Raw genomic sequence first — 25,365 nt, 5'->3', positions numbered from 1 at the left:
GGTGAGGACCATATCTTCTTTTCCACAGCACCTATTTCACTAGCCACAAGGGCACTTGAGGACTATAAGCTTTAAGGAGGAAGCCTGGGAGCAGGAGAAAGTGGCCCCAGCCCATTTTTCTAAAGTTCCATCTTGGAAATTAGGGCAAGATAATAAAGATAGGGGCTGGAGTAAGCTGGAGACATTCTGGAACCCAAGTACAAGCCTGGATAGATGGTCACCTGCTTTGCATCAGTACAGCATGGAGGTGTTTCAGAACTGGTCACTACGCATACCTTACTAATTGTTAAATATTCACAATATTACCCTTGGGGAAGGCATGGCAGTGTGAATTCTATGTATTCATTAGACATCCATAAATACCGCCAGTGAAGGCCCCCTAAGGAAACAAGGATTTGCCAGATGCCAGAGTCTCCTCCACAGCTGTCTGTGCTTAGATGCTAATACTGTTGTTCTTCCCTGGAATCATCCCATCCTGGACCAAAAACAAGGCCAGTTTCACAATGGCTCTAGGAGCCTGAAGAGGAAGCAAGACTCTTGAGGAGTTCAAGCAAACACTGACGACCCTGGTCTCCGTCTGGAACAGACTCACCATCTAGGAGAAAGATAGCTTTCTTCTAGAGCTATATGAAATGAGTATAAGGAAAAATATAGAGCTATTTTAAATAAAGCCCTCAATTTCCAATAAAGATGGAAGATGGAACACAAATATTTAATTTCTACTCCCTCTTTGAAACCTCACTAAATTTTTTGGGGGGGGGCAGTTGTTTTGTTAATCTTTTTAAGCATAAACCATAATAAAAAAGAGAGAAGATTAATAGCACCAAAATTTTGAAAACTGGAAAGACCAAGTGTTAATTAATTTAGCAAAAACAAACAAAAAGCCCAGACCCAAAACCCCACCCCTCTCCCCTAAAAAACCCTGAATTATAGAAAGCCATGAGTTAACATAATTTACCCTGCAAAACCCCAAAATTTCAGGAACTAGAAGATCTGGGGCTGGAACTGGGGCTCTAAACAGGAAGGTCAGTTGGAAGTCTGTTTAAGAAACAAATATCCAGAGTCAGGCAGTTGCCCATCTCCTAGAGAAGCCAGGAAAGTTTATTCCCTGGAGATCAGACTGGATAGGGAGGAGTAGGAGTAAGATAAGACAGTCAGGGCTCCCTTTCTGAAAATGGAAGGATTAAGTAAACTCCTACATGTTGGATAGTGAGTAATCACCCCTAATTTCTGTTTTTCGAAGATGAATTTTCACATCAGAAGTTTGTTAAATACAACTAAACTAAAACAATTTAAAAAGATGGTTACCTGTCATATGGTGGAAGTCCCACAATTGCTAATCCATATCCTTGAAGTCAGATAGATTTCAGAATTCAGAATGAGTGTGTGTGTGTGTCTGTATACAGTATGTGTGTATGTATATATAACACCTTACATTCTGAGTGGGGGCTGGGTAGCCAGTGGTAATTAAACACATTAATATTTCTGCAATGAAATGTTATAACTGAACAGTCACACTAGGTAGGATAAATAAAGAGTAAAACTAAGTTTTGCTGTTTGAGTCAAGTTTTGCTCACAACTTAGCTTTAATGCCAAACATTTAAGAAACAAAACAAAACAAAAACTTTTTGATTTTCAGAGCTTTTTTGGATTTCAGAATTTTAGAAATGGAATCACAGACCCATACTTGAATATAAGGCCTACCCTTCCAACCTGATGTGATTTTTAAAATAAATTACTCAAGTTTTCTGTGCCTTATTTACTTCCATAAAACAAATTAAAGTAGGGCAAACATCTTCACAATTAGATAATAAAAAGTTCAAGTTGTTACCTCTTTTGTTGAGTTTTTTATTATTCAAATAACTAATCAAGAACAGTTGAAAAGATTATCCAAACCAGTTTTGGTATCCTGTGAGTATATGGCTGACAATAATCCTTTGGGTGGGCACTGAGCACTCTTCTTGATGGTGAGGATCTTCAACAGCACCAAGAAGACTGAAGAATTCAACTACAAACAAAACACAGGCCAAACAAGTCCAGACAAAACAGTGACTTACATGGAGTCAGCTGTCAGTGTCTCAGGCTATTTCCCTATTTATGCCACTCCCCTGCATGTAGACCTTCACTCTCCCCCACAATCCCCACACCCTGCCTGGTCCCACCTCATGTGACAGACAGAGGCAGTCTCCCTGACAGTGCCTGACCTCCTGTCTTTAAATCCACACCTGTCCTCTGTACCATTCCCTGAGGATCCAGCTATTTACACTAGAAAGTTCATAATAAATACACTAATTCATGCAAATGTGTTACCAAGTTTGTGGAGTCAATGTTGTTGCCAGAAACACAATTTCTGTTCTGCCTGGGACATTTCAAAGACAATGCCGGCACCCAAGGGGTATTTAGAGAAGGGGAATTAACCCTTCTAAGAGCCTATTATTTTTCAGGCACTATGTTAAGTGCTTTGCACAAGTTATGTCACTAATCCTCATTTAATATTCCCTTGACAGGTTGCTATCATAAATCTTTTTTGCAGGTGAAGAAACTGAGGCTCTGAGAGGGTATCTTGTTTAAGATCACACAGCCAGACAGCAAGAGCTACAAGATGGGAACACATCCTCATTCCAGCACTCTGCCCCACCTCTTTACCCAAGCAACAATAAAACACCCTAGCAACCAGCAGCAGGAAGAGGATCTTGAAATAGGCAGGGACTTGGGGCTCCTAGAGCCAACCACATTCTCCTGCTATTTCCCTCCTTATACATTTCTATCTACCCCTTGAGGCCCACTAATCAGTACATTATGCCAAACACAAAACAGGGAGGCATGTTCTCATCATAATTGTTAAAAAAAAAAAAAAAACCTGTACATAGCTACAACACTCATAAAGTTCCCCCATAAGAACAGATTAATAATTAGGGGTGACTGGTCTGTAGGAGAAGACCAGAAAGCAGTGTAGCATGAATGTGAAAGATGAATATAATAATCAAAAGTATATTCCAGAAAGTGTCCTTGACACAATATATCCAAATTTAGCAGATGGAAATGACTCGTGAATGGCCACAGCCAAATATGTCCATGCTGGATGCGTGCAGCTTGTATTGTACTGGTGTCACATTGGAGCTGCCTCATGAAGGAGGGAGGGAAAACACTTCTTCCTAACTTCAGTCCTAACATAAACTCCATGAGGGCAGGACTGTTTTCACTGCTATAGCCCCCAGGTATCAAACAATGTCTGGATTGAGGCTACTCAATAAATAGTTGTTAAACGAATAAATTAATTTCTTCACCTGCTTTCTCTGGAATTCCTCTTAGCCTCTTATCCCTTCTCAGACTACATTAATCCCACATTTTCTAGTAGTCCCCCAAATCTCAAACTCTTCTCCTAAACCTTTCGTCCTTCTCACAGCAGAACCAGGTTTAAAAGAAACAAAAACATTTTTATTGGGTATATGTATATTTCTAGCTGAAAAATGGAAACACAGAAAACTCTTAGAAATAAAATTAAAAGGAAGAAAGAAAACATATGGTAAATGCAGAGTGCATTCAATTCTTCTTATCAAAACCATGCACATATATACCAAAATCATAGCAGCTGTGTTTATTTCCTAATTTAGGCATTTGAAAAAAAAGTGCAATGTGTTTATTTTAATGTCAGCTTGATGTCAAGTTTAAAATAGAATGTAAATCTGTCTACATGTTTTACCTCCTTTCCTAAAGAATTGTTTAATATTTAAATATAACCTCTATCCCTAACTCCCAGCTTTTATCACACAACAATCTGGGGTGGAGGGGCGGGGGTGGTAATCCCTCATAAACTGTGTGTTGACAGAATGCTCTAAAATATGTTCTAACCAATAAAGTTGAGAAATAAATTTGGTAACAACAATCTAAGCTTTGTTGTTTTTCATAAAAAGATCTACATTTAAAGGAAATAGAAAATCACATGTGCAATAGCACACAGGGTTGCTATGGTAATAGACTACATTTTTTATATTTACTCTTCGATTTTGGTACATGGAGCTATTACAACCAAATAATGTCAACATCCACTTCCTTCTGATCATACAGAAGTCTCTGGAATAAGTTGTACTTACAGTTCTAGATATTCTCATTTTTAACCAATCTTCTTCTGTCTTTTCTAGAAATTATAATTAAAATACATAAAATAATGATTAATATTTGGCATTGGGGTTAAGTTTATCATTTATCATCATTAAACTCATGTAGGAACATTCTCAAAATGGCAAAATAAACCTTATAACCACAAATGTCCGCTTAAACATTTAAAATATTGGGGTTGTGGGGGCGCCTGGGTGGCTCAGTCAGTTAAGCATCTGCCTTCAGCTCAGGTCATCAGGTCATGATTCTGAGGTCCTGGAATCAAGCCCCTAGTTACACTCCCTGCTCAGTGGAGAGCCTGCTTCTCCCTCTGCCCCTGCCCACCAGCTTATGCTCATTCTCTAATGAATAAATAAAATCTTAAAAAATAAAATATTGGGGTTGGTGTAAGAGTGTGTAAGTGTATGTGTGAATGTGTATGAGAGAGAGAGAGAGAGAGTGTGTGTGTGTGTATGTGTGTGTGTGTAGGTGTGTGTGTTTAGGCAGCAATAAATTCTCCATGGGGATTGAAAAGAAATAAGAAGTTTAGAAAAATGTTACTTAGTTTTACTAACTGGGCACATAAAACAAATCTACTTTTCCCGCAGCTGTGCTTATATGAACCGTTAAGAAATACCTACTATCCTGCACTATATAATTTTATGTTTCACTAAACCTTGCTTTTACCATTTATCTCACAATGTACCCCTAGCATTGCCTCTGGGAATATTCAAATAACTATCAACTAATGTCAACTCTCTCCCCATTACATTATACGGTGTGCTGCCTTTTCCAGAATTTCTATTACCTTTCTAATCTTCCCCACCAGTCTTCCTCCACCTACCTGGAAAATTAACAGCCTGTCAGAATGGTCATGTCTCTCACTATGGACCAACAGAAAATACCAATAATGAGGTGCTTCCAAGTCAAGTAAATATGAATCTAATTTGTAACTATTACTCTATCATACCAGTATAAGATTGAGGGCTGGACAGAAGATGTAATGAAGAAAGGGCTCTCCTAAAATGGGCACCTCAGTAATCCACAGTAGGCCCTTATATCAGCCTACATTACAGCAAAGTTAGGGAATTAAACACAGTTTTCTCTTTGGAACTAACTGAAAGAGCATATATTAGCCACCCATCAACATACAGTCTTTCTCTAATTTAATATAAGAGATGTAGCCCTTCATACTACATTTGGTGATCAGGTTTTGTCCAATTGTTTGTTGTGTTTTTGTTTTTGTTTTAAGAAATCAGTTAGAGAAGTTCTTCTTTGAAAGCCATAAAAATATACCTCTAGTGAAGTCTTCCATTGCGAATAGATCATCTTCAGTGTCTTCCAGTCAAGGGAAACCACACAGTCATCAGGCATCAAAGATTCTGTGAAAATAAAAGCGAACAAATTTCATCTCCAATGTCATACAGATTTTTTACCCTAAATGTGAAGATATGCAAACATGATATTTAGACTGATATAATGGTAAGAACCTGGTTTGGAAGATATTTCACTGATGGCTAGAGCAGGAGTTAGTTTATCTCAGGCCTTTATTATTAAACACTATCCTGACACAATGGAAATGCTTATTTATTCATGTAAAGGGATATGTATCATAGTTCAAATTTTCATTAAGTAAAAATATATATCAATAATAAATATATTATAACATATATATATATATATATATATATTTGCTTCAAGTGGCATTGTCACAGGGCATAGAAATTCAGGTAGTTATCCTTTCCCGTGATAGGTAGAAACAGCACAACTATAGCAAGTTTAGTCTTACTGTAAACTATTCCTTCCACATAAGAGTGTCTGGGGAAAAATCCTCACAGACAATTAAGATGTTCACAAATAAGTCCAAACACTGATATATACATATCAGCCATATCAAATCACACAAAATTTTTTTCCTATACACACATGTCCCTGGCAATATGAATAGTTTGGTTTCTTCAGACCTGTGTGTGGTTTTACTATATAATACCTCCTAATACTAGGATTCATTTGAGCTCCCTGCTTCATTTACAAGGCCACTAGCCATACATGCATCAAAGCTTTGTTTCTCCAACTTGGCCAAACAAATCAGCTGACAGTTTCCACTTAAGTTTTTCCTCTCCTTTTTTAAGCACCCACAATATCCAAATGTGAAATTCTTTCCCTATATATTTTTTAAGCTACATTTGTATAAGCACTGCTTATAATTCATTTTCACATTAAAGCCATCCCCCAAAAAACCATAACCCCATATTCTCTTCAACAATCCCTTAAGCACTGCTAACCTGGCTTATAGAATATTCATAAGTTTGTCATTTATATTTTCTGTGTGCAATAATTTTGTTTTGTGTTAGTCTTGCTCCCCATTTAGAAGGTAAGCAATTTGATGAATGAGGTCTATTTCCTCTGGAAAGCTTTCCAAAGCTTAATTAATGGATGCTTGATCATTACTGTTGATTATGATGGTATTGTGCATTCAAGGGAGGAGGAGGTTTAGAATCTTTTCACACCAGTGCCTTCATGTTTTCTGATGTTAATTTAAGACAGTGATTGTTAATCTTTTCAAGTCATGCGCTGACACCTCCTCCCCCCGTCCCAGAAAGTGATAAAATCTATTAACTTTCTCAGAAAAATGGTTCAAAATGACACAAAAATTTTTTGCATTCATTTAGAATATGGACCTAGGACTAGGACCCCTGACCTAAAATGACTTCACTTATCTTTCAAAATTCCCTAAAGCAAATGCATTTTAATTTTTTTAATTGGTACATTTCTCCAGTGTGTCTAGGATAGCATACTGTAGCAAACAGTTTAAGGAGTGATTATTCACAGCTTACAAAAATGATAAACATAATGCTAGACCCTCAAGAGCAGGTTAATAACTGCTTGATGCCTCACCCTGAGACTTAGCCAGTCTTGGGTCTGGGATCTGGGCCCCAATTTTGTCCAGAACAGCAGAAATTTAGGAGCAATGTAAAAACCTCTGGAAGATAAGCTCTGAGAGAAGAGCAGGACCCAGAGACCCTGGTATGGGTCCTCTACTTCTGGTATGTTTAGAAAAGAAAGAATATCAAAAAGATACAGGAGAACTGTGGGGAATGGAGCTTTGACTTCTTGGCTCTTACAGTTTCTGTCCCCAAGGAAGAGGACACATTCAACTCAATTAAATCACTAACACTGCAACTGATTTACAGATAAGGAAAAATTGGAATATGTGTTCAATTTCCTAAGACTTTTAGCATCTTAAATATATTATTTAGAAGTTTATTTAGAATTTTACTTAGGATATTACAAAAACATTTTAATGTGTTTTAATAATAGGTGGATTTTTCATTTCCAAAAACAAGAGCCAGAAGGAATCTTTGTATCTTTTTCAGATAGTTTTAAAAATTCAACTTATTTCAGATATTTTTTCATCATTTAACCTTCACATTTCCACCTTCTTTACTATTCTGTTATCTATGAACCATACTGCGAATGAGAAAGGAAAGGGCCATTTGCCAAACAAGGAAAATGTATAAAATAGGAAGATTAAAAAAAAAAGGGGATAACCCATCTCTATTTGTTTCATTACTGTTTGCCTGCCTCATCCTTTGTTCTTCTCAGTGTCTATTTATTTATTTATTTTTAAAATTTTTATTTATTTATGATAGTCACAGAGAGAGAGAGAGAGGCAGAGACATAGGCAGAGGGAGAAGCAGGCTCCATGCACCGGGAGCCCAACGTGGGATTCGATCCCAGGTCTCCAGGATCGCGCCCTGGGCCAAAGGCAGGTGCCAAACCGCTGCGCCACCCAGGGATCCCTCAGTGTCTATTTATATAGAGAGTCCAAGGATTCTAAGTGCTCAAAGACATTTAAGACTGCTGGTCCTTGAGGTGGAGGCCAGCACATGACTGAAGATCAAGCACCATTTGCTATGGGTCCTCTACTTCTACTGCTGAAAAGTGAAGGGAGATCAATTAACTGCATGAAATCACTAATACAGGGTAGAAACACTTCAAAAAACTACTCATATATGTTAAGATGAACTTTTTTTTTTTTTTTTTTTTTGGAGGGAATAAATATAATTTACCTATTGGAACTCCGGGGGATCCAAAAAGCTTTACTAGTTGAAAGGCAAACACTTGTGATAATTGCAGCTCAAGGGAATCAAAGCCAGTGCTTGTTAAATCTTGGTCATCCTCAGTTTGCAAGAACTGTAAGGGCTTAGGTTCTTCCCACGTCTTCAGCCTTTTGTCGAAACTTTCACTTAAAAAGTGAAGATCAGAAGTGACCCTAAAAGAGTAGAAAGGATCAGGTTGGCTACTTAAAATTTCTGAAGAACTAAATCCTCGGTCACTTAGTTGGTTATCTACTCTTGTCTGAGATTTGAAAGTCAAAAATGATTTCTTGCTTGTAAAAGATACCATCTGAAAGCTAGCTGTATATTGTAGCACAAGAGAAGGAATAGGGTTTTTGTAAAAATATACAGAGTGCCTTAGTCTATTAAATGGCAGGTAATAAGAATAAGATTGTCTACCAACATTTAGAGGAAGATCTTTGATAATATCAAAGTAAAACCACGATGGATGATGATAATGATTCAAGGTCATAAGTTTTCGTGTATTCTCCTTTTTATGATTTATTTCTGAAATTCTATCTTTTTCTTCTTCCAAAATAATTTCTAGTCCTTTGCTTTCTGTTGACAAGCCACATGACCCTCTTTCTTTTACACTGATATATCTCTGTTCCAGTAAGTTAAAGTTTGGTGCCAAATTGAAAATCCTTTTCTCTCTCCTTTTCTTATTCTTTGTTGAGTGTAAGTCACTCTTTGGGATATCCAGTTTAGGCAAGCAGATTCTAATGATACTTGTTTCAGTTTCTATGAATGAATCTGTATTCTCAGTTGGAGGTGACAAATCTTCATTTTCTATCAATAGTTTCTCCTCTATCAATGTTTCTGGACAGCTCCTTGATACTGAAGTTTCTTCACAAGCAGAGATCAATGTAATCAATTGTCCCCTGCTGTCCGGAGAGACCAGCTTTTGCCATCTATCTTTCTTTGGTCTTTGTTCACATATAAACTTATGAGGTCCCTCAGGCCAGCTCCCTAAACAGGGTTGTCTCTCAGAGCCCATCCATAATTCTTCATCAGATAGATTGTTTGGAAAAAAAGCCCAATAGTTGTTTTCAGTTGCATTTATTCCTTGTTTCTTTCTTAAATCTTTCTCTAAGGTTCTGGACCCATACTGATGGCAAAGAATTGTTTCATTTGGGAGTCTTTTATCTACCTTCTCTCTCTTCTGCATAGATAAGCAGGAGATGTCAGTGGATCCACCCTGGATGTCTGATGCCATGGGTTGCCCATTTCCAGTATGCTTTCCTATCTTCGTGTAGTCATCACTTGCTACGCAGGAAAGATCCTGAGTCACTGTCAGGCAAGTAACAGAGTTTTCATTTGACATCAGTGACATATTTAGAAACAAATCATTGTTTTCTTTAGAGAGGTAATTTTCTGGTGCATTGTCCAGCTCAATTTCAGATGTAACATTTGGAAAACTCTCTTCAGGATTTATGCTTTTCCACACTTCATCTTTGTGGCCATTTACTAAATCTCTTAGTTCATCTTCCAGTTCATCAGTGAAGTCATGCACCGATTCTCTTTTGGTGTCTTCCAGGTCTTCCTCTTCACTCTGGGATGGGTCCTGATCCCCTGGTATATGGTAACTTAAGATTTCAAATGAGTTTTCTCCCATGATTTTACTATGACTGTTCTGCTTTTTATTTCTTTTTCTGTTTCTCTTCTGTTTGGTTTTGCTGAGCCTGTGCCCAGTTTTCTTCAAATCTCTTTCTCTGAAATATAAAAGAATTAAGAACATTTATCACTTAATTATTTGTATAACACTAGCAACTAAAACATACTCTTAATGTGCAAATCACTAGTACAAGAGATTTTAAAGCATTGTGTACTTTGTAGTATAGTTTTAAAATTTTAAAAAGAGAAAAACTTTAATTCTCTCAACTAAAAATGAGTACACTTTAAGGAAGCTACAAGTCATTTTCACATACTTGTTTCATAAATCAGTAACTTACAAATTATAAAGCACATTTGATGCAAAATCCAGGGTTTGCAGATGCTTCTAATTGCCTACCTCGCAGTGGTTCTAAAGCAGAGGTTCTATCACTACTTAATGAGGTTTGTAAGTCTGTAGAGGCATTGTAGGTGGTCACAATGACTGGAGATGTGTTACTGGCACTTGGTACTGAGGCCAGGGGTGTTTACCTTCCTGCAATGCCAGGGACAATACCACAGTAAAAAATTATCCCACCTAAAAGAATATAGTGTTCTTTATTCCTACTATAATAGTATTTCCATTGACCACACTAAAAGTTCACAGTTCTCCTTAATTAAAGATAATCTTTTGATTCTAAAAGAAAAAAAAAGAGGATTTAGAACATTATCTAATTTAGAACATAAAGATCTAGTTATCTTCTATAAGGTACAGATAGAGACATAGTAAAATGCAGTGGGGGGAAGGACAATAGACACAGCTGAGAAAAAAAAAAATCCAGGATAGAGAACAGAAACAAAACAAAACAACAAACAACAAACAATTAAACAAGCAAACAAACATGGAAGCCAAAAGAAATAATGAAGGAAAAATTCAGTTGACTGTCTGGGTGTTGGACAAAGGAACTTGTTGAATCTACCCCTGTCTTCTGGCCTGGTTTATTTCATCCCATGCTGTCAGGCAATTTTCAATAGACAGGAGCCCTGAACACCTTGTTCTTTGTCACCTAATTGCTACTGCCCTTGTTTCCACATTCCTGGATGTTAGCATAGAAAGAACATTAAGGAATGCTAAATTACTAAGGAGAAGTTGTGATAGGACTTCTGTAAAAAAGATATCAAGTAAAGAATGCCAACATTGGCAGTAACTCATCATGGTCAGTAAAAGCTGATTCAGTGAAAGCTTTAGCAGAAGCCTAAGGTGCAATAAATTAATGAAACTCATACTATAGACTAGGATGTTACTCTAAAAACACAGCCACAATAATGGAGGAATTGGCAGATGCTCTGACTTACTGCCATGAGAAAAAGGTGATTCACGGGGATATTAAACCAGAGAACCTACTGCTCGGGTTCAAGGGTGAGGTGAAAATTGCAGACTTCGGCTGGTCTGTGCACACACCATCTCTGAGGAGAAAGACAATGTGTGGGACTCTGGACTACTTGCCCCCAGAAATGATTGAGAGGAGAACATACAATGAGAAGGTTGATCTATGGTGCACTGGAGTACTTTGCTATGAGCTGTTGGTAGGATATCCACCCTTTGAGAGCCCTTCCCATAATGAGACCTACAGACGCATCCTCAAGGTAGACCTACGATTTCCCCCATCATTACCTTTGGGGGCCTAGGACTTAGTCTCCAAGCTTCTCAGATACCAGCCTTTGGAAAGGCTACCCTTGGCCCAGATCATGGAGCACCCCTGGGTCAGGGCCCACTAGAGGAGGGTGTTGCTTCCATCTGTTCAAATGGCTTCTTGAGGGCTGTCTGCACCTGTTTCATTGTGTTTGTTCAGAGCTTTGCTGGCTCTCTTATCTTTTGTTTCTTCTAAGATGCTAATTAATAAAAGCTGAATCATTTTGTAAAACAAAAAACAAAAAAACCCAAACTCTTCAGCAACCTCTGATCATCCTCCCACAGGCTCCCAGGAGAGCTGGGAGGGCCGGCCAGCCCCCAGGCCCCACCACTCTCTTTGCCCAAACATGAAGCATCCTGTTGCAAGTAAAGGAGGAAAAGAATGGGTAGAGTTTATTGTTGCCTTATTTACTAAAATAAATGGTAATAGACTGAGGACTTTAAACTCATGTCAGGACTGGTGATTCTATGGAAATAAATGCACTTAACTTATACTTTTAAATAGCTTTCCATGGCACAAGGAAAAGGGAGCCCTAACACATGTAAATGGGAGTTTTTTTCTCAACATAAGGATTATATTTATTTTTTTATCACTACATTAGAAGTGAAAATAAACTGCAAGTTGCAAATGCATGCCACTTAATTAATATTGAACAACAGATACATCCACTGTAGCTTAACTTCTGGAGATGCAAGGACTACATAAACAAAGGTCATCAATGGTAAGATGACTGACAGCATCTGACAGCTAGAATGTATGTATCAATAGAAAATTTTAAAAAGGGAACTACTCCTGACCTCTTAGCCAGTGAATAGGGGTGGGAAGACATCAGAAGATGCCTAAAATCTCTACACACACATAGGTTTATAAACAAACAAAAAAAAAAGCCCCAAACTAAGACACTTAAGCAATGCTGATATGTACGATTCATGACCAAAATGTTAATAACTTTCTATGATATCAGGAATCCTAATGCCCACAATGTGACTTTGAAAACTGACTCAAAAAAAACAAAACAAAACAAAACAAACTACTGCATATTTGCTATGTATTAAAACTAGTTGCTTTACACATATTAACTCATATAATTTTCACAGCAATGATACTTGCCTTACTTCACAACAGTAAGGCAAATGCTAGTTTTATCCCCATCTCAAAAAGACAATTGAAAAAAAGAATTTAAAGAGTTTGCTCAGCTACAGCGACTGTGGAAAACAGTAGTATGGAGTTTCCTCAAAAAATTAAGGACAGAACTATCAAATGATCCAGTAATTCCACTGCTGAGAATATTGAGAATGTATCTGAAGGATACAAAAACACTAACTCAGAAAGATATCTGCACCTCTATGTTTATAGCAGCCTAATAGCCAAGACAGAAACAACCTGAGTATCCATTGAGAAATGAAGAGATAAAGAAGTGGTATATAGGGGATCCCTGGGTGGCTTAGCGGTTTAGCACCTGCCTTTGGCCCAGGGAGCGATCCTGGAGTCCTGGGATTGAGTCCCTTGTCGGGCTCCCGGCATGGAGCCTGCTTCTCCTTCTGCCTGTGTCTCTGCCTCTCTCTCTCTCTCTCTGTGTGTCTATCATGAATAAATAAATAAAATCTTAAAAAAAAGAGAAGTGGTATATATAAATATAAATATATATATATATATGTATGTACACACACACAGACACACACACACACACATACACACACAGAATATTATTTCCTCACTAAAAATGAGGAAATCCTATCATTGACAACAACATGGTTGGAACTTGAAGGCATTATGCCAAATGAAATAAGTGAGACAGAGAAAAGCAAATACTCTATGATCTTACTTATATGTGACATTTAAAAAACGAAACAAAACAGGGACACCTAGGTGGCTCTGTGGTTGAGCATCTGCCTTCTGCTCTCATTGTGATCCCAGAATCCTGGGATCAAGTCCCACATCAGGCTCACCACAGGAAGCCTGCTTTTCCTTTTGCCTATGTCTCTGCTTCTCTCTGTGTATCTCTCATGAATAAATAAAATCTTAAAAAAAACAAAACAAAACAAAAAAAAAAAAAAACCAAAACCCCCCAGTCACAGATAAGGAGATCAGAGTTATAGTTACCAGATGTTGGGGCCTGGTGGAGGAGGAATTAAAGGAAGGTAGTCAAAAGGCACAAACTTCCAGTTATAAGATAAATAAGTCCTAGGGATGTAATATACAACATGATGACTATTACTAACACTGCTGTGTGGCATACAGAGAAGTTATGAAGACAGCAGATCCCAAGAGTTCTCATTACAAACAGGATTTTCTTTTTTTTTAAATTGCATCTATATAACATGATAAAATGCTAACTAAACCTTATTGTGGTAACCATTTAACAACATATATAAATCAAACTATACATGCTATATACCTTAAGTTTATATGATGATAGATGCCAATTATTTCTCAATAGAACTGGAAAAAGAAAAAAATTTGCCCAGTGTCACATGGCTACCAGCAGGATTCAGACTAAAGCTGTCTCTGAGAGTCCACACTCTGACCATCATGCAAAACTGCCTCTTGATTTTAAAAAAAGAGAATTTTATAAAATCACTTCCCTTCTCTTTCTTCTCTCCTTCCTTTCATCTTTGAATTGTCACATATACATAAACACAGAGATATTCAGTTGATAAGGGCTGAATCCTTCCAATGGAAATTGGGCCTTGACTCCTATTATCACCTAGTATATAGACTTTTCTCTTGTCCTCTCTCCTTCTGAATCAAAGCAAATAATAAACAGCAACAGAAATTGAGAGGAAATGGTGTGGAGCAGAACCATTCCCATCTCCCTAATCAGCCTTTATGTCAAGGGTCCCTATGAGTTTTAGACAGATGGCCTAAAACTCAGATAGGCATAATGGACATAAGGGTCTTCTTCTGGGTATTTGTCACAGGGTAGAAGTAGTGAGAAATGATCACATTCTGGATATATTTTAAAGGAAAAGCAAGCAAGTCTTGAAAATAAATTGGATATAGAAAAAGGTCAAGTATGAGCAAAAGGATTTGGGCCTATTGAAGGGACAAAATGACCATTTATTGAGACATAGAAAGAAGCCTATGAAGGATATAGGTTTAGAGACAGGGTTGCCAAATCAGTTGGCTCAAAATTCAGTTCAGAGTTTGAACCAATAAGTTAATCTGTCCTTATAGCAGAGGTTAGAAAGTGGAGAAGATGAGGGTTTTGCCAATACACCTCAAGCGTTCTTTTGTTTGTTGAATGGATTACAATCCGATAGCTAGAGAAAGAATAGTAGAAACCTGCTAATGATGAAAATTCATGTTTGTAGAGAAGTTAACATAGATCATGAAAGAATGAGATAGCTTAAAAAATAAACTATCAAAGTCTGAGAGATCAGGCAATTTATTAAGGTAGTTTGCTAAAAGAGTCAGCCAAAGGAGACCCTAAGGATTGGAATTTCAAGTGAAAATACAGCACAATGCCAAGAAGTATGAAAATCAAAAGGCTGACTCCACAGAGAAGTGTGCCTGCAACTTGTACTGGTTCTATACCATGAAGCTCTCTACAGCTACCATACTTGTTCTGGTACTTGGACCAGGCCTTCTAGAAAGGAAACACAAACCAATAACTGACTTGTGAAGCACTTGGGAGAGAGGAAAAGGGATGATGATGATAATTTGAGTTAGAATGTGTAGGCATGGAAGGTGGCTATTCAATAGTAGATGTATTTATAAAGTGTGGGAGGCTCATCAAACCTGTGCCAAGGCTCATTAAGCTTGATCTCATTTGTGCTCATTCATTTAGGGATGAATGGCACCATTAAAAGAAAAGAAACATGACTACATAGAAGTTAGTCATGGAGAAGAAATCAGGAGAGTTGGAGGCACAGGCTGTAGCTTAGAAAAGAAAAGAGTAAGAAATGAACAAATAGTAACACATCTCTGATTAATAATATTTTGTTTTCTAGATGATGGCTGTGAATCCAAGCTCCTGGGTAGGAATGAGTGAGTGTACCTCTTAAGAATGAGAAAAAGAGTGTTTGTTCAGAAACAAGCTAACCTGACCCAGTAAGCTCTGACTTGAAGACAGAGGTGAGAAAAATATCCAGATAAAGCCAAAACTAACTACTAGGGAGAAAAAAAAAAAAAGTATCCTAAGTGCCTAAATTTCATGAAAATAATGAATAAGGGGCTAAAACCGGTATTTTCCATTGCAGAGGCCAACATACTAATTCATAAAGCATGAGCAATAAATGAAGTAAAATTCAATTAAAGCACACAGATTATAAAAAAGAGCTCTCACAGCTTTTTGGAATGACTGTAGTTGAACTAATCCCAGCCTAGATCCTAGTCCTGGTTCAGTAATAACTAGTATTGGGATCTTGGGCAAACCAGATCTCCCTTCTAAAATGGAGATAACATTACCTCCTTGCAGAGCTGTAAAATATACTAATATAGATGCTCCTAAATGACCTCTACTTAACTGACATGGCAGATTTAATAATTATCTCCATTGCCTCTGTACAACATAATGGGCTGATACTAATGGTACAAAAAAATGTTCCCAACTAAATGGCTGCCTTCTAGTAAAACTACACCCTCCTACTCCCATTGTTTAGGGCTGTATATTTACAAGGAGACAGATGAGTTTGTTCCCAAGTCTGTTTATACTAATTGTAATTGTTACTCTAACTATGTGATTTGATTAAATACCCTGTAACATTACATCAGCCAGTGGACTAAGAATACTAGAAAGTTTCTATAAAAAATAAAATTGAAGTAAGTGACTCAATAAGGAGGAGGCATTAAACAGTTGTTATCAAATGAGGTGTGATAACTATGAAGTTTGGCTCAAAATCATTAAAACCTATAATTTTGCACTCAGTATGAAGATTTGAAGATTTCTTTGGGTTCTCCCTCCAAATTACATCAGTAAAAACTAGAAATTCTTGACAATACATTGCAAGCATGGTTTATACATAAAAAATAAGCATAATCACACACTAAACAGAATCGTACATAAAAATTAATGAATGGCTGTGTATATAAGCATGCATTTTAAGTTCAAATAAAATGTTTAATGTATGTATCATTTCTTAATGATTCCTGACTTCAACCAATTTTTTCAATGAAGTAACTACCTACTTGTTCCAATTATCTTAAATAAAAAGACTTTTATTGTAAATAAAGCACCTAGCACAATCTCTGGCACCTGGTGAATATTTCGTAAATGACAGCTCTTATTTTTATCACAAATCAACAACAAAATCATCTTATACATTTCACTGAGGCCCTCAGTATACTATTCAAGATTAGAATGTGACAATGAGACTATCATGATTTATGCAAAAAAGAAAAGTTGACACTACATTCAAAAATTAAACATATTCTTCTCAAACCATATGGAATATTTACAGAAATTAACCAGGCCATCAGGATAGCCTCTACAAATTTCAAAGCATTATTAATGTACAGTCCATATTCTTTGACTATAATACAATTAATTTTGAAATTAGTAATAAAATTTTTTTGAAATTTTAAAATGTTGAAAAATTCATAGATAGAAAAATTTGTAATGGAAATCTATAGAAGTGAATAACAGTAAAAAATAACTACATATAAAAATGGCATTTGAAGGGATATTTCCTTTCCTTTTGTAAAAAAAAAAAAAAAGAAAAAAAAGCTAAAATGCAAAGTTAAAAAGTTAACCACATAATTGAAGAAGTTAGAAAAAAAAGAGCAGAACAAAAATCCAAAAAGTAAAAGGGAAGGAATCATAAAGAATCAAAAAGATAACAAAGAAACATAAACACACCATATTCAGGACCAACAAAGTTAGAAGTTGGTTATTTGAGAAGATTAATAAAATTCATAAACCCCTGGTAAGATTAATCAAAGGGAGAAAAAAGCAATTTAGTCTTAAGGATGAAAAAGGAGGCACAAGGGATGCCTGGGTGGCTCAGTTAAAGCAACTGACTCTTGTTTTCACCTCAGTCATTGTCTCATTGTCTCATGAGATTGAGCCCTGCATTGGGCTCCATGCTGGGTGTTGAACCTGTTTGGAATTATCTCTCCCCCTTCTCTGCACCCCTGCTTACCCCCTCTCTCTCTCTTTCTCTCTCTCTCACTCAATAAAATAAAATGAAATAAAATAAAATAAATTAGAAAAGGGAAGTGCAAATGCAGTTCCAGGAGAGAGCTTAAAAGATAAAAGGACTGTGGCATTATTTATAATAACCAAGAAATGGAAGCAGTCTACATGTTCATCAATGAATGAATGGATAAAGAAAACTGGTGTGTATGTATGTGTGTGTGTGTGTGTGTGTGTATAATGGAATTTTACTCAGCCATAAAAAAAAGAAAATCTTGACATTTGTGACAACATGGATGGACCTTAACAGCATTATATTAAGTGAAATAAGTCAGACAGAGAAAGACATATATTGCATAATCTCCCTCATGTGAAATCTAAAAAAAAAAAAAAAAAAAAGCCCATAGATAGAAGGACGTATTGATGGTTAGCAGAAGGATAAGGTGGAGGATGGATAAAATGGGTGAAGGTGGACAAAAAGTTCCATGGCAGGCAGCTGTCCCTATACTGGAGTATAGGACAATGGAAACTATCAAGTCTGAGGAATAGAAAGAAAAAAGATCAAAGAAAAATGACAGAGCCTAAGGGACTTGTTGGATACTATCAACTGGGTAAATATACACATTGTAGAAGTCCCATAGAAAGGGGGGGGGGAGGAAGAGAGAATATTTGAAGAAATAATGGCAGAAAACTTCCCAACTTTGATGAAAGACCTGAATATTAACATCCAAGAAGCTTGATAAACTCCAAGATGAACTCAAAGAGGACCACAAAAAGACACACAAACTTTCAAAAGACAAAGACCAAGAAAGAATCTTAAAGGGAACAACAGGGAAGCAACTTGTCACATGCAGGGATCCTCAATAAGAATATAAGCAGATTTCTCATCAGAAACTTAACAGACCAGAATGCAGTGGGCTAATAGGTTCAAAGGGCTAATAGAAAAATATGGTTGACTCAGAATCCTATATTGGCTAAATTAGACTTCAAAAATGAGGGCAAGGGGAGCCTGGGTGGCTCAGTGAGTTAAGCATCTGCCTTTATTTTAGCTCAGGTCATGATCCCAGGGACCTGGGATTGAGCCATGCATTCAGCTCTCTACTCAGTGCGGTGTCTGCTTCTCCCTCTTCCTCTCCCATCTGATCCATGCTCTCTCGCTTGCTTGCTCTCTCTCTCAAATAAATAAAATCTTTTTAAAATATGAGGGAGAAATTAAGGCATTCCCAGATAAACAAAAGCTGAGGATTCTGTTGCCACTACACTTGCTTTGTAAGAAATGCTCAAGGGAGTTCTGCAAAGTAAAATGAAAGGACACTAGACAAAGCTTGAGGCCAGATGAAGAAAACAAAGATCTCAACAAAGGTAAATACATGGGCAATTATAAAAACTAGTATTATTGTAGTAACAAGTTGTAACTCAACTTTTTGTTTTCTATATGATTCACTAGATTAATACATTAAAAAACAATTTCTTTAGAAGCTAGTATTATTGTAACTATGGTTTGTAACTGCACATTTTGTTTTCTACATGAGACTAATGCATTTAAAAGAATTGTTACTCTATGTCCTGGGGCACACCATGTATAAAGATGTAATTTTGATACATCAACAACCAAAAGGATTGGGGATGGAAATATAAAGGAGCAGAGTTCTTGCATGTTATTGAAGGTAGGATGACATAAATTCAAATTAGAGTTTTATAACTTTTGAGGTTAAAATACACATAATAACCACAAAGAAATATCTATAGAATATACATGAAAGGAAATGAAAAAGGAACTTAAACATTTCACTGCAAAAAATCAACACAAAAGAAGGCAGTAAGGCAGAAAAAGATGGACAAAAATCAATTAAGGCATACAGAAAACAAATAGCAAAATGACAGAAGTCCCTCCTCATCAGTAATTATTTTAAATGTAAATGGCTTAAACTTTCCAAATGATAGTGATAGAATGGAAAAAACATATGATCCAAATACATACTGTTTACAAGAGACTCACTTTAGCTCCAAAGATACAAATAGATTGAAAATGAAAAGATGGAAAAATATTCCACAGAAATAGTAACCAAAAGAGAAAAAGGTATCTATATTAATATCAGACAAAATAGACTTTAAATAAAAAAGATTACAAGAGAAAAAGAACATTATATATCAATAAAAGGTTCAAGATAACAAGAACATATAACAATTATAAACATGCACATAATATCAGACCATCAAAATACATGAAGCAAAAATTGACAACACTGAAAGGAGAAAGAAACAGTTCTACAAATTTTGGGAGATTTCAATACTCTATTTTCAGTAATGTGTAGAACAACCAGATAGAAGATAAGTAAGGAAATAGAGGATTTAATATAGTAAATAAACCAACTGGACCTAACATTTATAGAACACTGTATCTAACAACAAAAGCACAAACATTCTTCTCAAGCACACATGGGACATTTTCCAGAACAGATTATAAATTAGGCTACAAATTAAGTTTCAATAAATTTTAACAGATAGATATCATACAAAATATATTCTCCTACCTCAAAGGGATAAAGTTAGAAATCAATAAAAAAAGTAAAAATGGAAAACTGACAAATTTGTGGAAATTAAACAACACACTCTTAACTCATAACTCAAAGAAAAATCACAAGGGAAATTAGAAAATACTTTGAAAAAATGAAAATAAAATCACAATACACTAAAATGTATGGCACACAGTGAAAGCAGTAAGGGGAAAATTTTAAGTTATAAACACATTTTTAAAAGAAAACAAAGATTCCAAATCAACAACTTAACTTTAAGACTTAAGGAATTAGAAAAAACAAACTAAATCCAAAGCTAGCAGGAGGACAGAAACAATAAAGATCAGAATACAGACAAGTGAAATAGAGAGAATAGAGAGACAATAGAAAAAAAATTAATGAAATCACAAGTTCTTCAAAAAGATTAACAAATTGGCAAATAATTAGCCTGCGGGACTAAGAGAAAAAAAGGATTCAAATTACAGAATCAGAAATGAAAATGGGGACATTACAACCAATTCTACAGAAATAAAAAGGATAATAAAAGAGTACTATGAAAAACTGTATGCCAACAGATTGGATAACCTAGATGAAATGGAAACATTCCTAGAAACACAAAACCTACCAAGACTGAATCACTAAGAAATAGAAAATCTGAATAGAACTACAACTGATAAGGAGATTGAACCAATAATCAAAAATTCATGGGGCATCTGGGTGGCTCAGTGAGTGAAGTGTCTGCCTTTGGCTCACTCAGCTCATGATCCTGAGTTTGTGGTATTGAGCTCCGAATCGTGCTCCCTGCTCAGCAGGGAGTCGGTTTCTCCCTCTGCCTCCCTCTCCCCCCCATTTCCTGCTTTGTGCTGTCTGCTCTCTCTCAAATAAATAAAATCTTAAAGAAAAAAATCTCTGGACAAAGAAAAAATCCTGGGTCTGATGGCTTCACTGATGAATTTTATCACATAATTTTAAAACATGAATCCCTTCTCAAAGTGTTCCCAAAAAACTGAAGAGGAGAAGACACTCTGTAATTAATCTGTGATGCCAGTATTATCCTGACACCAAAGCAAGACAAAGACACAAAAAAAGAAAACTGCAAATTAATAGGTCATATGAACATGAAAAGCAAAAATCTTTGATCAAATTCAAAAGCATATTAAAAGGATTATAGAGCTGCCTGGCTGGTTCAGTCAGTAGAGTATGTACCACTTGATCTTGGGTTGTAAATTTGACCCCTTATGATGGGTGTAGAGATGACTTAAAAACAAAATCTTTTTAAAAAATAAATTAAATAACTAGATAGATAGACAGACAGACAGATAGATAGATTATAAACTATGACCAAGTGGAGTGATTCTTGGAATGCCAGGATGGTTCACATATGAAAATTGATCAATGTCATATACCATCAAGGAAAAAAGAAACTCAGTTGATCATCTCAATAGATGCAGAAAAAGCATTTGACAAAATTTAACATTCTTTCATGATAAAAAAAAAAACAAAACAAACAAGAATAGAAGGAAACTAACTCCACATAATAAAAGCCATATAAAAACCCACATGAGCATCATAGTCATTGTTGAAAGACTGAAAGTTTTTCCTCTAAGATTAGAAACAAGACAAGGGTACTCACTTTTATCACTTCTATTCAATACAGTATTACAAGTTATAGCCTGAGCAATTAAGCAAGAAATAAAAGGCATCTAAACTGGAAAGGAAAAAGCAAAATTACCTGTTCACTGATCATATAATCTTACATGTAGAAATTCTAAAGATTACACAAAAAATTGTTAGAGCTAATACATTCAAAAAAGTAGCAGCATAAACAAAGTCAATACACAACAATCAGTTGCCTTTCTATACACTAACAATGGAAAATCTGAAAAGGAAATTATAAAAAATTCCATTTACAATAGCATCAAAGAGAGTAATATATTTAGGAACTAACCAAAGAAGTGAAAGGCTTGTCCAATGAAAACTATAAGGCATTGTTGAAAAAAAATTAAAGAAGACATGAATAAATGGAAACATCCCATGTTTACGAATTGAAACACTTAATATTGTTCAGATGTCAATACTACCCAAGTGTCCAACAGATTCACTGCAATCTTTCTCTAAATCCCAGTTATGTATTTATAAAAATAGAAACAAACATATAGTTCATGGAGTCAAAAAAAATATGAGCTGAATTTAAAAACCCACAGAACAGTAGGAAATATTTGTAAACCATGTATCTGATAAGGGATTAATATACAGAACATACAGAGAACTTCCAAAACTCAAAACAAAACAAACAACTTGATTCAAAAATGAACAAAGGACATGAAAAGACATTTCTCCACAGAAGATATACAAGGGGCCAATAAATACATGAAAAATATTATCAATATCACTAATCATTAGGGAAATGAAAATCAAGGCTACAATGAAATACTACCTCACAGCCATTAGGATGATTATTAATAAAAACAGAAAAAACAAATGTTGGTGAGGATGTGGAGAAATTGGAACCCCTATGCATTACTGTTGGTGAGAATGTAAAATTGTGCAATCTCTATGGAAAATAGTTGGTCATTCCTCAAAAACTAAAAGTCAAATTACCATAAGGTCCAACAATTCAACTTCTGGGTATGTACCCAAAATAATTGAAAGCAGTGTCTTAAAAGATACATGAATATCTTTACAAGGAGTAGAACCCATCTATTAATATTTTTAAAAGAATCCAAATAAACAAGTAAAAGTAGAGAAAGCTCATTTGATTGAAGACTGTGCCCCAAAACCCCAGTTTCCCAGATTTCTACTACCTAATTGTAGCAGTAACTAAACTCTCGCCCCCACCACCTTTTATTCAGGTATGATTGAAAATAAGTCTTCTGTGGGATATCTGAAGCCTATTGCTTTTTGAGGCCATGAGTTTTCTCTCATTTTATGAAGCCTCCAACTCATTCATATTCTGACCCAAACCACTTTCTCTAACCCATTTTGTATTTTCTACCCCAAACTTATGCCAATATTCATGTATAGGTATCCAAGACTTCAGAGGATCTGTAAATTCCCTGAAATTGGAGTAAAGTGTAAATATGTACATGTATGTAATTTTTATAGAAAGAGAAACTATGAGCTTTCATTGAATTCTTAAAGTGGTCTCTTACCCAAAAAAGGTTGATACCCTGTTTCCAGTTCATCATATCATGGTTTTAATTCACACCTCAACTCATACTCATGACCACTTTTCCTGTTTTTTTCTTTTGCATTCCTCCTTGACCATTATTCAATTTCTTCTGTAAATACATCACTCAGGGGGTGGCTGGGTGGCTCAGTCAGTTAAGCATCTGATTCTTGATTTCGGCTCAGGTCATGATCTCAGGGTCATGAGATCAAGCCCCACATCTGGCTCTGTGCTCAGCAGGAAGTCTGCTTCCTCCTTCTCCCTCTTCTTCTGCCCATCCCTTTCTCAAATAAATAAATCTTAAAAAAAAATACATCACTCAGTCTAGCCCAGTTTCTGTAAATTTATATCCCAATGAGACAGTGACCTGTATTACTGCAGCCTCTGGAGCTAAACCCAAATGTGGCCCATACTGTCTTTGTTTTGTGTAATGAACTTCATAGTATAACACAGTTCAAAACTTAAATGTGGGGCAGCCCGGGTGGCCCAGCAGTTTAGCGCCGCCTTCAGACCAGGGTGTGATCCTGGAGACCTGGGATCGAGTCCCATGTCAGGTTCCCTGCATGGAGCCTGCTTCTCCCTCTGCCTGTGTCTCTGCCTCTCTCTGTGTGTCTCTCATGAATAAATAAATTAAAAAAATAAAAAATCTTAAAAAAAAACTTAAATGTGTATGTGTGTATATATGTCAACGCAAATACATATAATTTATTTTTTTTAAATACATATAATTTAAACCCTCATTGGCTCTGTTGCTTATATCTTCCAGGGTAAAGGGTATGTATACAGAGACCTTCAGCAATATTTACAATATTTATGGCTGGCCAAAGATACTTTGGCTTACTTTCATCTTTTTAAATTTCTTAAATATTGCATTAAAATGTCAGTGAAGGGATCCCTGGGTGGCGCAGCGGTTTGGCGCCTGCCTTTGGCCCAGGGCGCGATCCTGGAGACCCGGGATCGAATCCCACATCGGGCTCCTGGTGCGTGGAGCCTGCTTCTCCCTCTGCCTGTGTCTCTGCCTCTCTCTCTTTCTCTCTGTGTGACTATCATAAATAAATAAAAATTAAAAAAAAATAAAATAAAATGTCAGTGAAAGTTATACAAAACTTAACCAAATGATACTCTCCAATATCCTAGAATACTGGAATCAGCCATTGCCTGATTCTTAATGGGTGGTGAGAAGTAATTTAGTGAATAAATGAACTCTTATTCATAGTGGGTTTAGTTGTTATATCAGATTGTCATTAAAGTTAGATGACAAAAAAATGCATTGATCTTTGGTATATCTGAATATATACAAAGAACTGATCAGTAGGCTTTTTATATCTAGTGTGATTATAAATAGATTGCCTATAATTAGACTCTTTACTCTCATCATATCTCATATAGGTTTCCTCTTGGTAGGTAGATGAAAAAAAGACTGCTTCTACCCTGAATCCTAGAGAACAAAAGTAAAGATTATAAAACTATACATAGTTTACATATATTTTCATGTTATTTTGTCTTAAGAGCAGTTAATGTTTCATTTTGTTTTGAATACAAAATTTAAATTTCTCTTATACTAATTCCATGTCACCATATTACCTTTTATGTTGAATTTTGGTATTTGATTTTATATACTACTAGTTTGTTTGGCAAACACACACATATTTGGACTTTTATGTTTATACTGGTGTATTCTCCATTCAATTACTTTTTCAATTTCCATGAATTTTTTCTAGTTATTTCACTAAGGTGATAAACCCAAACATTGATGTTGAATGCACTAGCCATTATTTTAGCTTTATTAGATCACTTATAGCCTAGCACTAATGTTTATAAGCCAAATCAAGTTTCAAGTTGGTAAACTCTCCTCCTACCCATGACTATATACACATATTTCATAACCAGCATTTTTACAAATGTGCTTATCTGAAGATGAGTCCTGTGAGAGCATGGAATGAGCAAAGCAAATCCATCAAGGTACTAGAAAAATAAGTCAAGTTCATATGCTATTGATGGGAAGAAGTGCCATCTTGTCTTTGAAAGAATAAACTCAAAGGAAGAACAAAGATGGCATTTGATGACTAGATTGTTTCTCTTCAGTTTATTTTAACCTAGA

The 25,365-nt window shown here is 36.0% G+C and overlaps 1 protein-coding gene and 1 pseudogene across 9 annotated transcripts in view; one reads left to right on the top strand and one right to left on the bottom strand.

Annotated features, from left to right (window-relative positions):
* Window positions 1–1,834: 1,834 nt before the first annotated feature.
* Window positions 1,835–25,365, bottom strand: part of N4BP2L2 (NEDD4 binding protein 2 like 2) — a 78,581-nt gene continuing 55,050 nt past the window's right edge. For 7 of the 9 annotated variants that reach the window (XM_077868165.1, XM_077868164.1, XM_077868163.1 and 4 more), the window contains 4 exons: window positions 8,172–9,931; window positions 5,395–5,480; window positions 4,095–4,138; window positions 1,835–2,008 (listed from right to left, as the gene is read on the bottom strand). In XM_077868165.1, coding sequence (XP_077724291.1) covers window positions 4,115–4,138; window positions 5,395–5,480; window positions 8,172–9,931 — 1,870 coding nt within the window. In that variant the 3' untranslated portion in view covers window positions 1,835–2,008; window positions 4,095–4,114. Of the gene's footprint in view, window positions 2,009–4,094; window positions 4,139–5,394; window positions 5,481–8,171; window positions 9,932–25,365 lie in introns of those variants that run through there. The other 2 variants (XM_077868167.1, XM_077868161.1) reach the window with 2 other exon arrangements.
* On the top strand, window positions 11,128–11,627 carry LOC144295721 (aurora kinase C-like; annotated as a pseudogene).

Source organism: Canis aureus, chromosome 24 (assembly GCF_053574225.1).
Source record: "Canis aureus isolate CA01 chromosome 24, VMU_Caureus_v.1.0, whole genome shotgun sequence".
NCBI classification, from domain to species: Eukaryota; Metazoa; Chordata; class Mammalia; order Carnivora; family Canidae; genus Canis; species Canis aureus.
This window is presented reverse-complemented; position numbering and strand designations above follow the sequence as displayed.